The sequence below is a fragment of the Dipodomys spectabilis genome, unplaced genomic scaffold (assembly GCF_019054845.1).
Source record: "Dipodomys spectabilis isolate Male_0828 unplaced genomic scaffold, ASM1905484v1 ptg000357l, whole genome shotgun sequence".
NCBI lineage: Eukaryota > Metazoa > Chordata > Mammalia > Rodentia > Heteromyidae > Dipodomys > Dipodomys spectabilis.
Genome location: NW_024871034.1, coordinates 275,480 through 295,123, shown reverse-complemented (window position 1 = coordinate 295,123; position 19,644 = coordinate 275,480). Strand labels below are relative to the sequence as shown.

General features: G+C 34.1%; 1 protein-coding gene across 1 annotated transcript in view; it reads left to right on the top strand.

Moving 5' to 3' along the window:
* Diaph2 (diaphanous related formin 2) overlaps positions 1-19,644 on the top strand; it is a gene marked incomplete at both ends in the record, with an annotated part of 465,900 nt that overhangs the window by 184,518 nt on the left and 261,738 nt on the right. The window contains 2 exons of the mRNA XM_042665841.1: positions 4,213-4,314; positions 17,553-17,792. Coding sequence (XP_042521775.1) covers positions 4,213-4,314; positions 17,553-17,792 — 342 coding nt within the window. The remainder of the gene's footprint in view (positions 1-4,212; positions 4,315-17,552; positions 17,793-19,644) is intronic.

Sequence of the window (19,644 nt, the reverse complement as noted above, 5' to 3'; positions counted from 1 at the left end):
AGCGAATTAAAAGATACTTACATTGGGGTATATTACACTTGCTTTACTAGTAATTTATGTTGGCTACCCTACTTGTATTTTTATTATGAAAAGCCGTGTGACATAAAACAGTATTTTGCCCATTTTAATTGTAAGCTTTAGTAGCATTAAGTTTATATTCCGTAGCTTATGAGCAATAGCTCTTCATATCCTCCTCACAGCTTATTATGTCCATCCTAATTTCTGTGTCTAAAATATTGCCCATTCCAGTTATCTTTCATAAGTTGAATTCAACAATATTTGTCCCTTTGAATTTAATACTAAGAAAAATGCTTTCAACATTTATCCTATTGTAACATGCATTTAAATTTCTTTGCTTTGTGACCAAAGAAGATTCTGTGTGTGTGTGTGTGTGTGTGTGAGAGAGAGAGAGAGAGAGAGAGAGAGAGAGTGACAGACAGACATGCATTTGTTGATGGATATATTTTCCGTGTTTTGGATAATAAATCTTGATGCTATGAACATTTATGTAGAGTTAGTTCTTTCATTTTCATTTTTAGGTATATTGGAATTCTTCAGAGAAACAGAAACAATGGCCTATATATTTTTTGAAAAATACATATTATGTATGAAATACAATATATCATACATGTATAAAGAGATTCATTATAAGGAATTGATTCAAATATTTTAGGGCAGCTGAGCAATTCCACCACTTTCTATTTAGAAACTGTAGCTCAAGGAAAACCTTTGTCATAATTATAGACTAAGTCCTGTGTCTTAAGGCCTAAGAATCAAGGGAGCCAATGGTAAAAATCTTTAAGTCCAAAGACACCTTAAGCACACTGGCAGGAAATAGGATGAATTCTTTCCTCTGACTTTTTTTTTAATTGTGAAAATACCGTACAGAAGGGTTACAATTACATGGGCAAGATAACGAGTAAATTTCTTGTCAAGCATTGTTCCCTCCTCCTTTGTTTCCCCTTCCCATCCCTTCTCATTATCCCTCCCCATCGGATCCTCCCCTCCCCCCCCCCCCCACCAAAGTTGTAAAGTTCGTTTTTCGACATAATGACTTGTACATCTCATTGTTGCAATGGGTCCACCTGTATCCCTATTTAAACGATTTGTTTTTTCCCTTCCCCTCCACAAATTGTACCAACATCAAATACAGTGAAAGCAGAGGTTATACCATGGGGGAGGGACATACAAAGAAACAAAGAAATTATCTTATAAATATGTTAGAAGCAATTGCATTAAAAAATATTTGAATCCTTATCTTGGGGCTCATTTCCCTAACATCAACTTATCTGACCTTTTCTGCTTGACTCAGACAAACACTGGTTATTGCAAATAAGGGAAACCATGGGACCTATGTTTCTTTGGGCCTGGCTTACTTCACTTAATACTATTCAGGTCATCGATTGACTAGTGTCCACCCAGATATGGAAGAGGACAATTTATTGTATTGAGTCTACAAACTCAAATTCTAACCTGATACAGGAATACCCTTGCATACAAATCCAGAAATCATGTTTAAGCTCAGCTCTTGGCCATGTCACCATGACAACCATAATAATAGTTTTAGAAGTACATAGGCATTTGGTAGGTTCAGCTCTGTTTAATTTTGGAATTACCATCAAACTATTTTCTGTGATGGCCAAACTTTTACATTCCCTCTCTCCACCCGTGCAAAAGAGTTCCAGTTATCATTTCCTTGCCATTGATATTGTCCATTTGATGTATAAAAGATAGTCCTAAGTGTAAAGTAATATTTTATAGGTGCTGTTTGGATAGTATCATAAAATGAATGAAATGAAACTGATTTTTTTCTTCCTTACTATATATACCCAAAGTTTTCTTAATTTGTATATTTGTGTGGTGTTATATTTATGGACTGACTAGTGTTTTCCTCCCCTAAGATCTTCTTATCCAAAAACAAAATTATTTTTCCTTTTTCCTTAGTAGTTTATAAGTTTTTTCATTATGTGCCTAATTGCTTTTTTTTAGAACCTTCAATATATAATGGATATAAGTGGTGAGAGCAGGCATCTTGTTTTCTTGTTTATCTTGGCATATAATCTTCAGTCTGTCTCCATTAAGTATGATGTCAGCTGTAGTTTTCTCATATATGACCTTTATTTTGTTTATAGAGCTTCCTTTAATTCTATTTTATAGTGTGTTTTCCCAATTAAGGATGTTTGATTTTTATAAAGTGCTTTTTCATAATCAATTAAAATAAGTGTGTGGGTTTTGACTTTATTAATGTGGTATAATGCATTTATTAGTTTTCTTTATTCAATCACACTTCAATTCCATTGATAAATCCAACTTAGTCTTCTGTTTTACTCTGCAATTCCATTTGTTAGTATTTTTTCAAGAATTTTATATTTGTGCTCATTAAAGATATTATTTTTCTTTTCTGGCGAAGCTTTGGATAGGCTCATATTGGCTTCACAGAATGAGTTCAGAAGCTTTTCTTCCTGTTTCATTGAGTATAAACACTTTTAATTCTTTAAATATTTCATAGAATTCACTACTGAAACCATTATGTCCTAGCCATCTCACTGTTCAGAAGGTTTTGATTACTGACTTATTCTGTCTCATTGTTTTTTATAGGTCTATAGAAATTTTCTATTTATGAAATTGTTCATTGTTTATATATGTCTAGTCCATTTTGTCTATGTTAACTAATTTGATTATGTATCCTTATTCACAGTATTCTAATTTTACATGTGTGTATAAAACTAACAGTAATAGATTGCTTTTTAATTCTAATTTTAGGTATAATAGTCACTTTTTTTCTTTGTTAGCATAAACTGACTTTATTTATTTATTTTGGTCCGGTTGTGGAGCCTGAACTCTGGGCCTGGGTGCTGTCCCTCAGCTCTTCAGCTCAAGGCTAGTGCCCTACCACTTGAACCACAGCTCCACTTCCAGCTTTTTTCTTTTTGTTTATGTGGTGCTGAGGAATCGAACCTAGGGCCTCAGGCTTGCAAGGCAAGCGCTCTACTACTGAGCCACCTTCCCAGCCCTAAACTGCCTTTTATAAAATAGTTTTTTTCATGTCAACATATGGATATAGATTTCTCCATCAATATAAAGTATCTTTCCTGTCTCTTCATTTGTTTTTCTAGTACTAGGTCTTGAATTCAGAGCCTAGGTACTATCCCTGAGCTTTTTTGTGTTCAAGTCTAGTGCTGACCATTTGAGCCACAGCTCACTTCCAGCTTTGTGTTGTTAATTGCAAATAAGTGTATCATAGACTTTCCTGCCTGGGCTGGCTTAGAACCTCAATTCTCAAGATCTCAGCCTCTTGAATAGCTAGCATTATGGGAATGAGCTGTTCCTGCCTGGTCATTTCTTTTCTTGTAAAAAGTTTTATTATTAAGTCTTCATACAAAGAGGTTCCAGTTTATTCATAACAGCTGATCTTAACCAATGTCACTCCTTGCATCACTCTCCCCCTGCAGTCCCTCTCCAGTCCCTGCAGTCTAATTTTTTCAGTTTAATTTTTGCATAATATACATAGAAAATAATGACTGTATCTGCTCACCCTTTACCCCTCCATTCATGTATCCTCCATTACTTCCTCCATTAAGCAAAACAAATAAACAAAAAAAACCCACTTCCACTTCCTGATACTCATTTTGGTAAACAGTTCATTAATTGTTCATAGGAATTACACCATCCTACTCTTTCCTTAAGCGTATAGTCCTTAAGTCGGGTAGTTTGTGTCTATATGCACAGAGCATTGTGCATGTTATCATGTGTCTGAGAGAAAAAATGTGCTACTTGTCTCTGCACATGCTGGTACTAGGACTTGAAATAAAGGACTTGCAGTTTTGCTCAGCTTTTTCATTCATTGCAGGTATTTTACCATTTGCACTATGTCTCTACTTCTGGCTTTTTGCTGGTTAGTAGGAGAGAGGGTCTTGTGGACTTTGCTGTGTATGCTGGTTTTGTATTTTGAACTTACAGATCTTGAGCCACTGGCACCAACCTTATCTTGTATTTACTATGTGTGTACTATCATATGGAGTGAACCAAATGAATTTGTACATTTTATTCATATTTTATTGTAGCTCATTTTTGGTGATTCTTGGGAGATACTTTGTACTATAACATAAATCCAAACCAAAATTTGCTATACAAGATAATTATGTTTAGAATTGTTCATGTGTATATCCTAATAACAAACCACTAACCTTCTATTCTTTTATTTCTTTTTAGAATCTTGTGAAGCATCTTCCTGAGCAGAAAACACTTAATGAACTAGCGCAGCTGAAGAATGAATATGATGACCTCTGTGAGTCTGAGCAGTTTGGAGTTGTGGTATGTATTGAATATGTAGGACCACAAATTCAGCTAGCAGACATAACTTATCAGAACAGTAAAAAGAAAGACATTTCAGGGGCTGGGAAAATGGCTGAGTGGTAGATCGCTTGCCTTGCATGCATGAGGCTTTGGGTTTGATTCCTCAGCACCACATAATCATGAAAAACCAGAAGTGGTGTTGTGGCTCAAGTGGTAGAGCATTAGCCTTGAGATCAACAAAAAACAAAACAAGTCTTGCTGGAAGAAAGACATTTCAATTGATGATGTGTTTTGCTACTATGTATCCACATAATTAACTGCAATATTCCTTAGTATATTATTATCATATTAATATACCTATTATATTTTTGTAGTGTAGAAATGGCAAAATTAATTTTTACATTCATAAAATGTGACCAAATATTTCATAGGCTCTTTATGGCTCTTATTTTAATTGATTATCATATGCAAAATAATATGTACTATTGTGCTAATTTTGCTTTTATTAGATTTCAGCCATGAAACATTTAGTCTAAAATAAAAGAGCACTATCTAGATAAGTAACAAAATACTAGGGACCATTTTCTGTACTATATTTTGTGATAGAAAAAGCACAACTCTTTTCAGATTTCCTGTAAGATGTCATTAATTGATGGAAAGCTTGCAATGTACAATTTCAGCTGAAGCAGAAATCTTACCAATACACTTCATGTGGTTAAATCATCATGTGTTTATTATTGGGGCGAATTTTTTTCCTTATCCCCCTTTCATTTTATATGATTCAAAAGATGACTAGGTGTGAATTATGTATTAAAGGATATAGTTCTATATTTTAAGCATTTCTCCAACATGCTATTCAAATAATTGACAAAAAGTGAGAGGAAAAAGAGCATCATGATTTATTTAATTTCTGGGAGAAAAAGCTATTTTTTTATTTAAGTGTTCAATATAAATTTATTTGCTTTCTGATGAACAGCTCTGTTATGGTTACAAGCTTTACTTTAGCTCCCTGAATATCTTCCATCTGTCTAACAAAAATTTAAAACTTGCCACATAGACCTGATATTCAGACCTATCCTGCTTCATTTAAAATATTCTATAATCTTTTCAAATAGTTCTCCATTATAATTGAGTTGTTTTGATAGTTTGCATTTAAAAAATTCTATTTAAACTCAAATTATGCTGAATGAACCTGAGCTGGTTTCTTTTGAGCATGAGCAATAACTCCTTGCCCATATTTAGAGTTCTTTAATTCTAGATATAGCATTGCTTACATGAACAAAGAAGGATTCTATCAAATCTCTGAAAAGAAATCAGTCGTGTGTACTTGGGATCAAATATAGCATAGCACTAAACCTGAAGCATTTATTTCCCTTCTTTTTGTGCAGATCTGTTTGTTGGTCCACTGATTTAGCTAAATACTGTTTAATCATACACACTTTCTCACAATGTTAAATAATAACAGTTTTTAGACCCCTCACTTGAAACCTATACTACTCAAATTCACACTATAATTGAAATGAAGCTATCCACTATCAAAGAATTCAGCTGAGTCATGTTTCTTTTACAGTAGGTACACTACACAGTTTCTCTGAAGTTATTCTTTTTTCCTTTGTGCAGTTTATCTTGGAAGATGTATTAGTTTGCCAGGCTAGTACTTCAAGAAGCGTATTCTTGGTACCACACTGATGAAATGAATTTTGGGGACATAAAGAGCAATATACCTTCTGAACTAAAGGCAAAAGAGAAAGTGGAAAAGATTTCTTGTTTATGCACATAACCGTAAATAATTCTAGGACACTGTGTACATGAATCCATTTAGTCTTCTTATTTACTCTCCCTGTACTGAAGCTTCATGTCTATGGGGAAAAGAGTCAAGGACATTGCAAGGCATTGTATACTATGTAAATTCCCTGCAACTGTATTATTCAAGAGTTATCACATAAAGTTTAGGTAAACTCATCTTATGTATAATATTTTGAAAGAATAATTTGCCATAGTCATTTAAATATGTGCTTTGCTGTGCTTAGACCTGTATTTCATACAAAGTAGACAGTAAATGATTATTGAGTTGAATTACGAAATGATTATTATCTGTAATTTGAGACTGCAATTTAAAATTAGCATACTTTACATCTGTTAAAGTTTGCTAAAACATTTCAAAATTCAATGACTTCTCTGTTTAGACAGTAGCATTCTTTTTTACTCTTATTCATCAACATTCTGAAATGAAGACGGCTTTGATAAAACAAATCATTTGTACAAATGACACTCAGGTTACAGAGACACTTAGTGTCTGTTTTCTTCCCCCATCTACTCTTTACTGTGCATTTTGTTTGTTAGCCTGGTGCTCGTGGATCATGCCTGTGATCCTAGCTATTCAAGACCTTGAGATCTGAGTACAGTGGTTCAAAGACAATTCAGGTAGGGAAGTCTGTGAGACTCTCATTTGGAAGTGGAGATCAAGCACTAGCTTTAAACATAAATGCTTGGGCCTTGAATTGAAGCCTGAAGACTTCCCCCTGCCAAAATAAAAAGTCTGTCAAGTGATTTCTGTATCATATGGCTTCAATATCTCCCTGAATTTACGATTCAAGACTTTTACATTCTCATTCTGCCTTTCCTTTACTTCATTCATTTATTTCTTACTTTGTCCAAGTCCTTTGACTCCTCTCCATTTTTTCATCAACACAAATATTTTTTACTGACCGTACTGGGGTTTGAACTCCATTCCATTTAAGTTGTCTTGATGGTACTCTACTACTTGAAACATGCCCCCTTAACTGCTTTTTGTTGATTACAATTTTAGTCTCTCAGATTTTTCAGCCTATATTGGCTTCAAACTATGAATTCTCCAAATCTCAATCTCCTGAGGAACTAGAATTGCAGAATCTATCCACTGGCACACAGCTACCACTAATTCTTGCTTGCCAAGAAAAAATGTACCTGGAAAGTTATCTCTGTCCACATCTTTTGTTTTGCTTTTGTGTTTTTGAGATGTAGTCTCATATTGTCAGGGCTATTGTTCAATTTGTGAATTCAAGTGACCCTCTTCAGTACAATACACTACTGCACTTGTCTTAATGATTTTTTTCTTACTGTGTTTAGAATTAAAATCCAGTATTTGATACTTGCAAAGGCAAGCAGTTTCCCAGTTACATAGCTAAACTCATGTCTTTTATTTATGAATTCTATGAAACCTGAGAAAAAATTATTATCACTAATATCATTATTAATTTTAGTATTGATTGCAACAAATCTAAATGGTACTTACTGTGTTCTATAGTTTGTAAGCATTTACTTGCATCATCTTATGTGGTAAGAGAAACTTCATGTTATTTGCTCATATTACAGATGAAGTAACTGAAGCCAATCAAGAATAAGTAGCATAGTAAATAGTAGCTGCAGAATTCATCCCAGATACTCTGAACTCATAGCAAAGCTTTTGGATACTGTACTTACTGAGAAAGAAAATGTGTGTGTGTGTGTGTGTGTGTGTGTGTGTGTGTGTGTGTGTGTGTGAGAGAGAGAGAGAGAGAGAGAGAGAGAGAGAGAGAGAGAAAAGGAGTAGAGAGACATGTAGATGTTCTACTATTACACGTTAATTTTCTTACCTCTGCCTTGAGTGTCATTATTACCTGCCTCTTTTAGAGCAGCAATATTTCTAGCATTCTTTACTACTATTAGTTATCCTATTGTTTGTTCATTTTATCTAATTCTACTGTGCCCTTGAGAAAGAACATTCTGAAGTCACATGCTTCCTAAAAATGAATGAGTAAATGGATGGATGAATGACAATGCATCACTGACCCTGAGATCTCTTGATAGCTACTACGTCTCTTCATTTCCTAGCATTAGCTTCTTCAAAGATTAATCTCCATTTGCTCTCTGCTTCCTTAATTCTCACTCACTGTTCAACCAATAGCAGTCATGACTTTGCTTGAATAATGCATTGAAATTGATCTAGGAAAGGTCATTAATTACCTCAATCACAACTATATACATCAAGTCTACTTACTTCAATCTATACTGCCGATGAGTTACTCTGTGCCACCCTGGCCTTTCTCTTTAACCATTACAGTTTCCTTTTAGCTTGTTTCTCCCACTGAAAATTTTGCCTTTCTCCTAATTGGTTTCAACATAGCTGTTAGTGTGACATTGCTAGAATATCTCTGTTGTATATCATATAATTTGCTGTTTAAAACATTAGTGTTGTACTCTTATTTTTAGCTACAAGCCTGCTTCTTGGACTCTTGCTCATCATGTGTCAGCTTCAATGCATTTCATTCTCAAGGGTTTGAATGTCCTATGCACTTTCCTACCTCAGGACTATTGTACATGCTCTGCATGCTGTCCTCTCTCATCCCTAGTCTCTCCTGCTTATTTCTCAAGTTTCATCTTTTAAAAAATTTTTTTAACAACATCAAATACAGTGAAAGTAGGGTTATGTTGTTATAATTTGTGGAAGGGAAGGGAAAAATCGTTTAAATAGGGATACAGGTGGACCCATTGCAACAATGAGACGTCCAAGTCGTATGTCGAAAACGAAATTTACAACTTTGTTGGGGGGGGGTGGGGAGGAGGGTTGCGTGGAGGAGCGGGGGAAGGATGGGATGGTAAGGGGAAACAAAGGAGGAGGCAACAATGCTTGATAAGAAATATACTCATTACCCTGCTCATGTAATTGTAACCCTTCTGTACAGTATTTTCACAATAAAAAAACTTAATAAAATTTTTTGTTTTGTTTTGTTTTTGTTTTTTTTTATTGTGAAAATACTGTACAGAGGGGTTACAATTACATGAGCAGGGTAATGAGTATATTTCTTATCAAGCATTGTTGCCTCCTCCTTTGTTTCCCCTTACCATTCCTGCCCTCTCAACCCTCCCGCCACCCGCTAAAGTTCTAAAGTTCATTTTTCGACATAACGTCTTGTACATCTCATTGTTGCAATGGGTCAACCTGTATCCCTATTTAAACAATTTATTTTTTCTCTTCCCCTCCCCAAATTATACCAACATCAAATACAACCCCATGGGGGAAGGACATACAAAGCAACAAAGAAATATCTTATAAATATATTAGAAACAATAGCAAGAAAGAAAAAAACATTTGAGTCCTTATCTTGGGGTTCATTTTGTCTAACGTCAACTTATCTGACTGTTTCTGCTTGTCTCAGACATATACTAGTTATTGCAAATAAGGGAAACCATGGGACCTATGTTTCTTTGGGCCTGGCTTACTTCAATTAATATAATTTTTTCCAAGTCTTTCCATTTCCTAACAAAAGGGGCAATGCCATTCTTTCTGATGGAGGCATAGAATTCCATTGTGAACTTTGCTTTCCCAATGATTTATCACTTACCTATCAATTGAAAATAAATCTCTATTAAGCTTTTCCATGCTTTTAAAATTTTTTTCTTTATGGGAACTATATTTTTAACTGTTAACTGTGGAGTTATTTATTGAATGTTTGTAACTCATACAATGTTTATGAAGTATTTTATTTATTGTGTAACTCATACAATGTTTATGAAGTATTTTATTTAATGTGTAACTCATACAAGATTTCTAGTTGTTACAAGTAGATCATGATGATTTTATTCACATGATAACCACCTAAGAAATCTTTGCTGTAGGCTGGGAAGGTGGCTCAGTGGTAGAGTGCTTGCTTTGCATGCATGAACCCCTGGGTTTGATTCCTCAGCACCATGTAAGCAGAAAAAAAGCCAGAAGTAGTGCTTGGCTCAAGTGGTAGAGTGCTAGCCTTGAGCTGAAGAGCTGAGGGACAGCACCCAGACCTAGAGTTCAGGCCCCACGACTGACAAAAAACAAAAAAAGAAATCTTTACTGTATGTATTTCCTGAATGCAATATCAAGATGATACTTGTGTTATCCTTTCTTACTTTATATCCATATGGCACAAAATAACATTGAAGGATTTAAACAATTTCTGACATCTTTCTTCCCCTGCTTGTCTCACCACTGTCCTGGTAAAACCTAGAACTCAGTGCCTCAGTCAGTAATGCTAGTGAACTGCCCTTCCACCAATCTGCATCACCCTTTGGAATTTTCTCGATCACATTGTAAATGATAAAAATGTCATCCATTAAGGACAGACCTAGGCTGGAAGTGATATTACTCCTGTATGGTTGATTAAAATAGTCATAAGAGTAATATCAAAAACAATAAAAATTGGCAAAAACAGCTGAAGCTGGACTGTAGTGCATTCTTTAACCTTTTTGATTTTTAATTTTTAGCAGTCACATCCTTAGGTTTGCTTATAGTTACATGTAATCTGTTGGGGAAAGAAAGAGAGGTGAGAAGTAAAAGGAAGATAGAAACAACAACAAACAACAACCCAGAGATCTTTCTCTGTCTAGAAGTAGCCCTCCTGGGAAGTGGGCCATGCTAACTCCCACATGTTTTGTGGTCAATCATATTCTTCTTTTAGGAGGTATATTGGCTGCATAGCTTCCTACTGACTTGTCTTCCAACCTACCTCCCACTGAATTGAATTTGGAACATTGTTGTAATTATATGCTGTACCTTTACTGGAAGAAAACCACAGATCTTTGAAAGCTCTGTCAGTTAGAACCCCCAGCAGGAGCTTTTAGAGAGTGTGTTTGCAGCTCAGCTGTTCTCAAACCTCAGAGCTGTGGAAATTCCCACTTGTCTTGCACTAAGGATGGAGACCCATACTGTGTATATCTATTAAACTAACACATCTTCTGAGAAAGGAAAGCAATAATTAGTCCTCTTAGTCATTGGTACTTTGTTTCTCTGACTTCCAAATTACCCATATTTTTCAATTAAAAACATTCCAAAGCTGTAATCTAACAAAAAGATGTTGAGATAAAAATCTTTGTAATGAAAACTGTAGATTATGTGATTTTTCTGACAGCACACTGAATTCTTTTTCTGTTTCGAACACAAATATATAAAAGTCTATAGGAGAGGTTTTCTGCCTGTGTTTAGTTCAGTGGTATAGTCATGCTTTTTAATTATTTTAAATTCTCATAAGATCTTCTAATCTCTATTGAAGATACCTTAAATGAAAAGAAAATACTTAAAAATATTTTTTTCTTTTACATAGTACAAAAAGCATTTAGCTCAGATAGAAAATTGTATGTAATTTTTGCCATTAATATTACATTGTGTTTCACATCTGCGTGTTCATAGGGAAACAAAATCACATTTGTCTTTATGTTATCTGGTTGTACTCAGTACATAGTTTTGCTATGAAACACACTGATTTGTTTCTATTTTATTTCTTTCTATTATATAAATCCCAGCTCTTCTAGATGTGTATTTTTTTTTTTACAAAATGTTGGCTTTATAATTTTGAGGTCTGGAAACAGAAAATTTACCTTGACTCATTCTCAAATCCCTGTATTTTTATTCTTGTTCATTTCATTAACTTCTCATCATAAGCCATTCTCAGGACAGGGTTGTTAATTCCCATCAAGATTTTGTAATAAAACAAGGTAAAATAAAGCCACTCAAAAACTGGTTTTCACAGTATATGTACGGATGTCAGTTGATTGTTTTTCATTAAATTAACAAAAAACAACTCTTTTTTCCTGGGTATTTCTAATCTCTAGCCCAATAACACAATACCACAATAACTTTCCTTGCTACCCTTGGATCTCAAACAGTTGTTTTCAAAAGGATGTTCTGAAATTCTTTTTCACCTTTTTAATGTGATGTTTCTGAATTTTCAGTGTCTTTGGGGGCAGACATTGTTATTGTGCCCTTTTACAAACTAAAGATGAGTAGATCTTTGTTGATGCATAATTTCTACATTTCAAAATCTTTGGGGAAATATTCCCTATCAGCACATCATTATTTTTCTGATGTGGAATCCATTTTCAACACTATTTTTTTCAAAACTTCTGTTCACAAATTAACTATAGCCCTTTTCTCTCATGACATGTAATGTGCAAACATTTTCTGTTTGTTTCACATAGAAGGTAAACCTCTATTGATTATTTAGTCCAGGCCAAAAACTGAATATGATGCAGGAGGTATAACATACAAGTGGGAGAGGTTCTGCTCTTGAGAAGGTTATTGTTTGCTAAAATATAAGGAATCTATTTATACTTTGAGACAGAATTTTGCTCAATCCTTGTGTTTGAGTCTTAATTTAGTTAACTTTTATACTTATATCATAAATCCATTCTTCCTTAGCATGACTTTATTCATCTTCATTATTGTGTCAAAAAGGCAAATTTTTGAGTCCCTGTGTGTCGTCATTCCTATTATCCTAGTTACTAAGGAGGATAAGATTTGAGGGTCACAGTTAGAAGCCGTCCCTGCAATGAAAAGTCTGTAAAACTCTTATCTACAATTAATCACCTAAAAATCCAAAGTGTAGCTGTGGTTCAAATGGTAGACTGCTAGACTTGAGGAAAAATACTCAAGGATAGCACCGAAGCACTGAGTTCAATCCCTAGGACTGGCACCAAAAAAAGTACAAAACTTGTGTTTATGCAATGGAAATTGGGTCTAAAAAATATATTGGTTGGAGCTGGGAAGGTGGCTCAGTGGCAGAGCGCTTACCTTGCATGCCTGAGGCCCTGGGTTCGATTCCTAAGCACCACATAAGCAAAGAGAAAAAAGCCAGAAGTGGTGCTGTGGCTCAAGTGGTAGAGCAGTAGCCTTGAGCTGAAGAGCTGAGGGATAGCTCCCAGGCCCAGAGTTCAGGCCCCAGGACTGGACCCCCCCCCAAAAAAATTTATATATATATATATATATATATATATATATATATATGCTGTAGTTTTTATGAAATCTATTGAATTATTTGCTAGTATAGGGGTTTGAACTCAGGGCATTGTAATAACCAGACAAGTTCTATACCATTTGAGGTACACACACCAGCCCTTTTAACTTTATTTTACAGATAGGATCTTGTACTTCTTTCCCTTGTGGTCCTTGGACTATAAACCTCCTACCTGGCACCTCAGACACACACCACCAAGCATAGTTTATTTGTAGTGGTGGAGTTTTGGTAACATTTTGCATAGGCTAGCCTTTTGAATTTTGATCCTTTATTCTTTGTCTCCCAAACAGCTGAGATTAGAGGCATGAATCACTAATGCCTGGTCCTCTTTAGGTTTACTACCGTTCATATTTTGATAAGACAAGAGTTTCAATTATGCTTACATTGAATAGGCATTAAATGTGGGTTTCTTTATATAATAGGAATGTGGTAATGTCCTTATTCTCCCATGATCTTTATACTCAGCATTTTCTGTGGATTTCTAGGGTATTTTGGTAGTAGATCAATATTCACCAGCTGTATAGATGTAAAGTGAAAAAAATTCAAATTATATAAACAAAAATATGCCTAACTCTTTGGGGAAATAACCCACTTTTTATGTTTTTTTTTTTGTTTTTACTGAATCTGTCAATGCACTTTTTAAAATGTAGTGTAGATCAGCTAAAGAAATGAGAGTTGCTTGATGTGATTTGATAGACAAGTACAGTGTAACACAAATAAATCCTCTACATAATATAAAACCCTGGTCAGCATCTCACAGCAATTGAAGGAATGAATTATAAAACAAAGGATGCCAGTCAACTAAAATGCTGCAAGGGACCACAATGAAAAACAAATAGACATTTCAGCAGAGTTTTTGTTTTATTTACTTATATCACTTAGGTACACTCAAGTGCCTTTATGAGACATGGGCTTTTTCATAATTGTATCTGTGGCTGGGGATGTAGCTCTGTGCTTTCTATTATTTCTAAACTTGGTTATTCAAGATATTCCCTTATAAGTCAGAACCCCTGATGGAGCTCTTGTCTATGATAATTGTCTCTGATCATAAAAGATCACACTTGTGTTTGTGAAAATTTTCTTCCTATGGTTTCTATATACTAATTGCTTCATTATAAGAAATTTTTTACTGATTGTTGATTCATGTTAGAGGCTTTTACTGATTGGTGGTTCATTGTTAAGAAAGGTACCTTTTGGGCTTTACCACTTCTATTGCCTCATTTGATTTTATATCAGCACATATAAATACATTACCATTTCTGTTAGTAAATATAGGTCATAATTTAAAAGTGGCAAAAATGATAGTCAACATAATATTCACAGTATTTCCAGTGGATAATGAATTTTGTTTGTTACTGAGTGCTGTAAACACATATTTCTTAATTGTGAATGAGAGGAACTTGCTGTCAAGTTTGAGAAAATTAGGGGCCATATTTTATTGCTAGAAAGCATTTCTGAGAATAAATTAAGGACAACTGTAGGAGATTTGCAAATAGCCTGCCATACAGTATTTGAGACAGCATCTTACTATGTTGTCCAAGCCAGATTGTCCTGCCTCAGCCTCCCAAGGAATTGGGATTACATACATGTCCCATCAAACCTGGTTTTCGTATCTTACATAAATCTGAACGGAAATTGCATTTTCCTGATTAGAATTTAATAATTCAGAAATATTATGTAACTTGCACAATGACATAAACTAGAAAGTTATATGACATATAACTGTATGTTTTAAGCACATGTATGTGTAATTCAAATGTCCATGTTTTTTTCAAAACAACTTTATCATTTTAGTCTGCAGTATACAGAGATTTATCTTTTCCCCTTCTGGGAATTGAAGACATAACTTTCTTGAACTCTACCCTTAAAATAAATTATGTGGCTGGATGCTGGAGGCTCATTCCTGTAATCTTAGCTATTTAGGAGGGTGAGGATTGTGGTTCAAAGCCAGTTTGGGCAGAAAAGTCCATGAGACATTTATTTCCAGTTAACAATCAAAAGGCTGGAAATCAAGCTGTATCTCAAGTGGTAGAGCATCAGTCTTGAGCAAAGGAAAGAAAAACTCAGGGGACAGCTCCCACACACTGAATTCAATCCCCAGGACTAGTACAAAAAGGAATCTTCCAAGGGGCTCTGAATATGGATTAAGGTAGCTCTTAAAGTGGTGTCAGTCATTGCAAATGACTTTGTATAAGGTATATCCTCCTTCTTGATGTTGTCCTATTACTCAACTATACATATTCTTAATCCAGCATTTTGCTCCCTATACGTATAATGGATATATGTATTGAATCATTTCATAATCATTCATTTTTAATCATATATCATTTTTCACATATGAAACCTTGCTGTAGGGAATGAGTAATGAAAAAATAAAACTTTTTCCTGAAAAATGGCCACCCCAACTCCCTTGTCATGCACAAATTCTTCATAAAATTAATCTGACGGGTTAGAGATTAATAATCATAATTAAAAACATTTAGGGGAAAGCAAAATATTACCATCAATTCTTAATTTTGTTAAGTAGACAATCTGTCTCTCTTGGGAAAAGGTCTAGAAAATGGTTAGTCAGCTAAGGAGCATTGTTGAAATCAACCAGCAAATATTTGACACTTTAATGTATGCAAGACACTCTTCTATGTACTCCTTAAAGTATAGTCCTTGACTCATTTCTTTTTTTTCTGTACGCTTGCTTCTGTACACCTTTGATTCAGGTAATTCCCAGATCCACTAACTCTAATAATTATCTCTTTAAACTGTTTCCCCACTATTACTATTTCCATACATATTGTAGTAATGCTGTAAACACAGTATGTCAGAAAAGTAATATATAATTTCCCTTTCATAGAGATATCATTTTTTCCTTAATTAGAGATTTCTAGCAGAAAACAGAATATTCTGAGAGAATATTAGTATTAAAATAATGTGCATTGAAGCACCTAAAATTCGAGCTAGAATGGTAAATATTTAAAGTAAAAGATTATTATAAGATACTTGTTAAAAACATTGGCAAGGCTTCTCTCCAGTGGGTCAAACTTGTTGTACTAGCTTCTCAGGATTTTGTGCCCGGAGGCTTAAGGATTGTGGTTCTTAGGGAGTTTGGGCAGGCAAGACCACGAGACACATATTTCCAGTTAACAACAATAGACAAATCTATCAGACTCTTATTTTGACCACCAAAAAGCCTGAAATGGAGCTTAAATAGTTGAGCACCAGCTGTGATTCAAAAATGGGAGGTAACGCTGAAAAGCCCAGAGTTTAAATTCCATTAACAGTGGTGTCCACACACACACACACACACACACACACACACACACACTGTGTGTGTGTGTGTGTGTGTGTGTGTGTGTGTACAAACCAAGGATTGGTACTAAATAACATGTTATTATGGGTCATAATTTGAATATTATGCCAAGTTTTAGAGTCTTTGTTATGGAAAACTAGTAATTAATAATTAAGATGTCTAATGATTTCATTATGTGTCTATATATGTCTGTTCTCCAAAATCTCTCTGCTGCAATTAGTTTTGAGCTATAGGAAATCAAAAAGTAAAAATAAGGTTATTCCAAGGTGCTTGGATATATTGAGCTGAGCTGCAACTTCTGGAAGGAAAGGACATGTGAGGGGAATAAGTGGGAGAAAATTTGGGAGGGAATTAAAAAAATGTACTCATTATCTGACTTACATAACTGTAACTCCTTTGTATATTACCTGTAAAATAAAGTTTAAATTAAAAAATCCAAAATTATTATTGAAGGTATAACAAAGGGAATGTAGAACATATGCCCATTCTCGGAAATAAATCATTAAAACCCAAGATGAACTGCTTTGAAGAAAACCAGCACAAAATTCTTGCATATTGTACTTGAATGTAAGTTCCAGTAATTTCTCTATGACTTATCTAAAATCAACATCTGTGATGTAGGTGAAATTCTCTAGAATGTACATAAATATTTAATATATTTTATGAATAGAAATCATAGGTTTCAAAATTGTTAGGTGAACAGAGTTTTTTGTGTAATTTCACAGAGCGTAGTGTTAGATAATATTTTCAAAATTTTTGACATATTTTCTGGCATCAAGTACACAAGTTAACTGTGATTCAACTCACTCAAATCAATTTCCTATGTGTAAATTTCCCTAGTTCACCTCAGAGACAGGTTCTGGGACTTGCTTTCTTTTAACGGCTAATGATTATGCAGTTAAACATATGACAACTGTTCAGTTTTTGTAAACATATTGTTAATTTTATAAGACTGAATTAATTTCTTTTTAAACAAACCTGAATAGCAAACAGTTTTGGAGTATTGCTAAAAAAATTTCTTGGGTATTTTGAAAATAAGCAAAGCATAGTATTTGCATAACCCAGAGAATATTCACTTCATATAGGAATTTATCATTGTCTATGAAATTATCCCCATTAAAACAGTGGCTTTAAATGTCTGTTCTCAGAGAGCATTCCTTATCTTGCAGATAAGCTCAGTGAAAATGCTGCCATCTCGCCTCAAAAGCATTCTTTTCAAGCTCACTTTTGAAGAACATGTCAACAACATCAAACCCAGCATCATAGCAGTAACTCTAGCTTGTGAAGAACTGAAGAAAAGTGAAAGCTTTAACAAACTTTTGGAGTTAGTTCTGTTGATTGGAAACTACATGAACTCAGGCTCAAGAAATGCCCAGTCTTTGGGTTTTAAGATCAACTTTCTTTGTAAGGTAAGATTCTATTTTATTATGCTAATTGTAACCATAATCTTATCTGTGAGAAGAGTTAATCAAAAAGAAATAATAACCCATTAAACCAGATGCTTTCAATGAGCAACTTTTATGGTATGTAAGTTATATCTCAATGAAAAGAAATTCCTTTTTAAAATGGTATTGCAGTCAAATCCATAAAGGTTGTATGAATTTACTTCTGTAGTACTTACTTTTGTGCTGATTAAATCTTAGTGCAGCTTATAAATTGCTCCAAAATTCTTTTATAAAATACAAGAAACATTGTATTTTAATTCCTTTCCCTTATTTTATGTTATTCCAAAAAGTATTTGGGGAGCTAAATTTGATGAGGAAAATAGGCAGAAAATTTTCTCATGGTACTCTAGGAAAATAATTTTTCTCCTTACTACATTTGGTTGTGAAATAAGCTTAAATCCGTTTTTAAATGTTATTTACTAATAGTTTTTAAATAATCAAACAATAATCGTCGTTCTGTTTTGATTGCATCATTTTAGAGAATAATTCTTAAGGTTTTAACTCTTGTGAAAGGGTTAGAAAGAAAAGCAGTTGTACATGTCTATATCCTTGAAAAGATTTTTCTGTTAGAGTGAAAAAAAAACTGAACAAATTAGGTTAAGTCCTCTAAGAAATCTTTGAGATGAGAATAAATCTGAAAACAAGCAATTTGTCTATGACATTTCAGCACTTTCCCCCATTTCCTCTCACATCTTAAACACCACAGAATTTTAGTTAGTTCTTGAAGTACATTATCACAGAATTCCAAATCTAGAAATAACTGTGAATTTCTTACTTTTTGCATACTTAATATATGTACATTGGATATCCATTGACTAGCATTTTAATATGAACAAAGACAATTTGTTCCTGGTAAACATAACCCAGAGAGATATACAGAATAATATTTATAGATAATGAAGTACTCCTGGGCATCATTAGCTTACACCCTAACTACTTCAAAAGCTGAGATCTAAGGATCTTGCAGTTTGAAGCCAATCCTGTCAGGAAAGTCACTGGGACTCTGTTGCCAATGTGCTACCCCAAAATCCTGAAACTAAAACTGACTCAAGTGGTAGAACATGAGCTTTAAGCAAAATAAAGCTCAAGGACAGTGTGCAGGCCCTGAGTCCTAGGACTGATGTAGGCACGTGCACACACACACACAAACACCCCCCACCCCGAAATATGTAGTGGAATTATGTGTATCTTTGAAAAACAAAAGGAAAGAGAACAAATACCAGATATTGCAAAATAAATAATTTCATCTTGCTAGAGTTTACATTTATGTTATTTCATAAGCCTGATAAATCATAGCCAAATTTATATGATAAGATGGCCCATTTAGGATTTTTTATAGTAACTAACACAAGCTATATAACCAGTACTAATAAAGTTATCCTTTACTAAGATGCTAATAGCTTAGCATTTATGCTATATGCAACATATATGAATCTAAAATGCTTTTTATAGACATTTCTACAATATTATACCTAAAGAACATCACTACCAATTTATAATAGACATCTATTTCACATTTAATTCATACAAAAAATTTAAAAAACTATCCTAATTTGAATTTCCATGTTAAGTGCTTTAATTTCACTGTATTCAAATTAATTATAAGAATTGCTTTTTTTGAAACAAGAATGAATAAGCCATTTAGACACAGGAACATGTGATTATATTAAATGCACAGAAAAATTTTACTGTTACATCTTACATTTTGGAGAGAGGCTTCTTCTTGTCATCTACCTGTCAAATAAAAGTTCTTCCATACAGTGCTGGTCTGACATCTATCACTAGAGGTATGCTCAAAGGATTCAGCACAAAGATT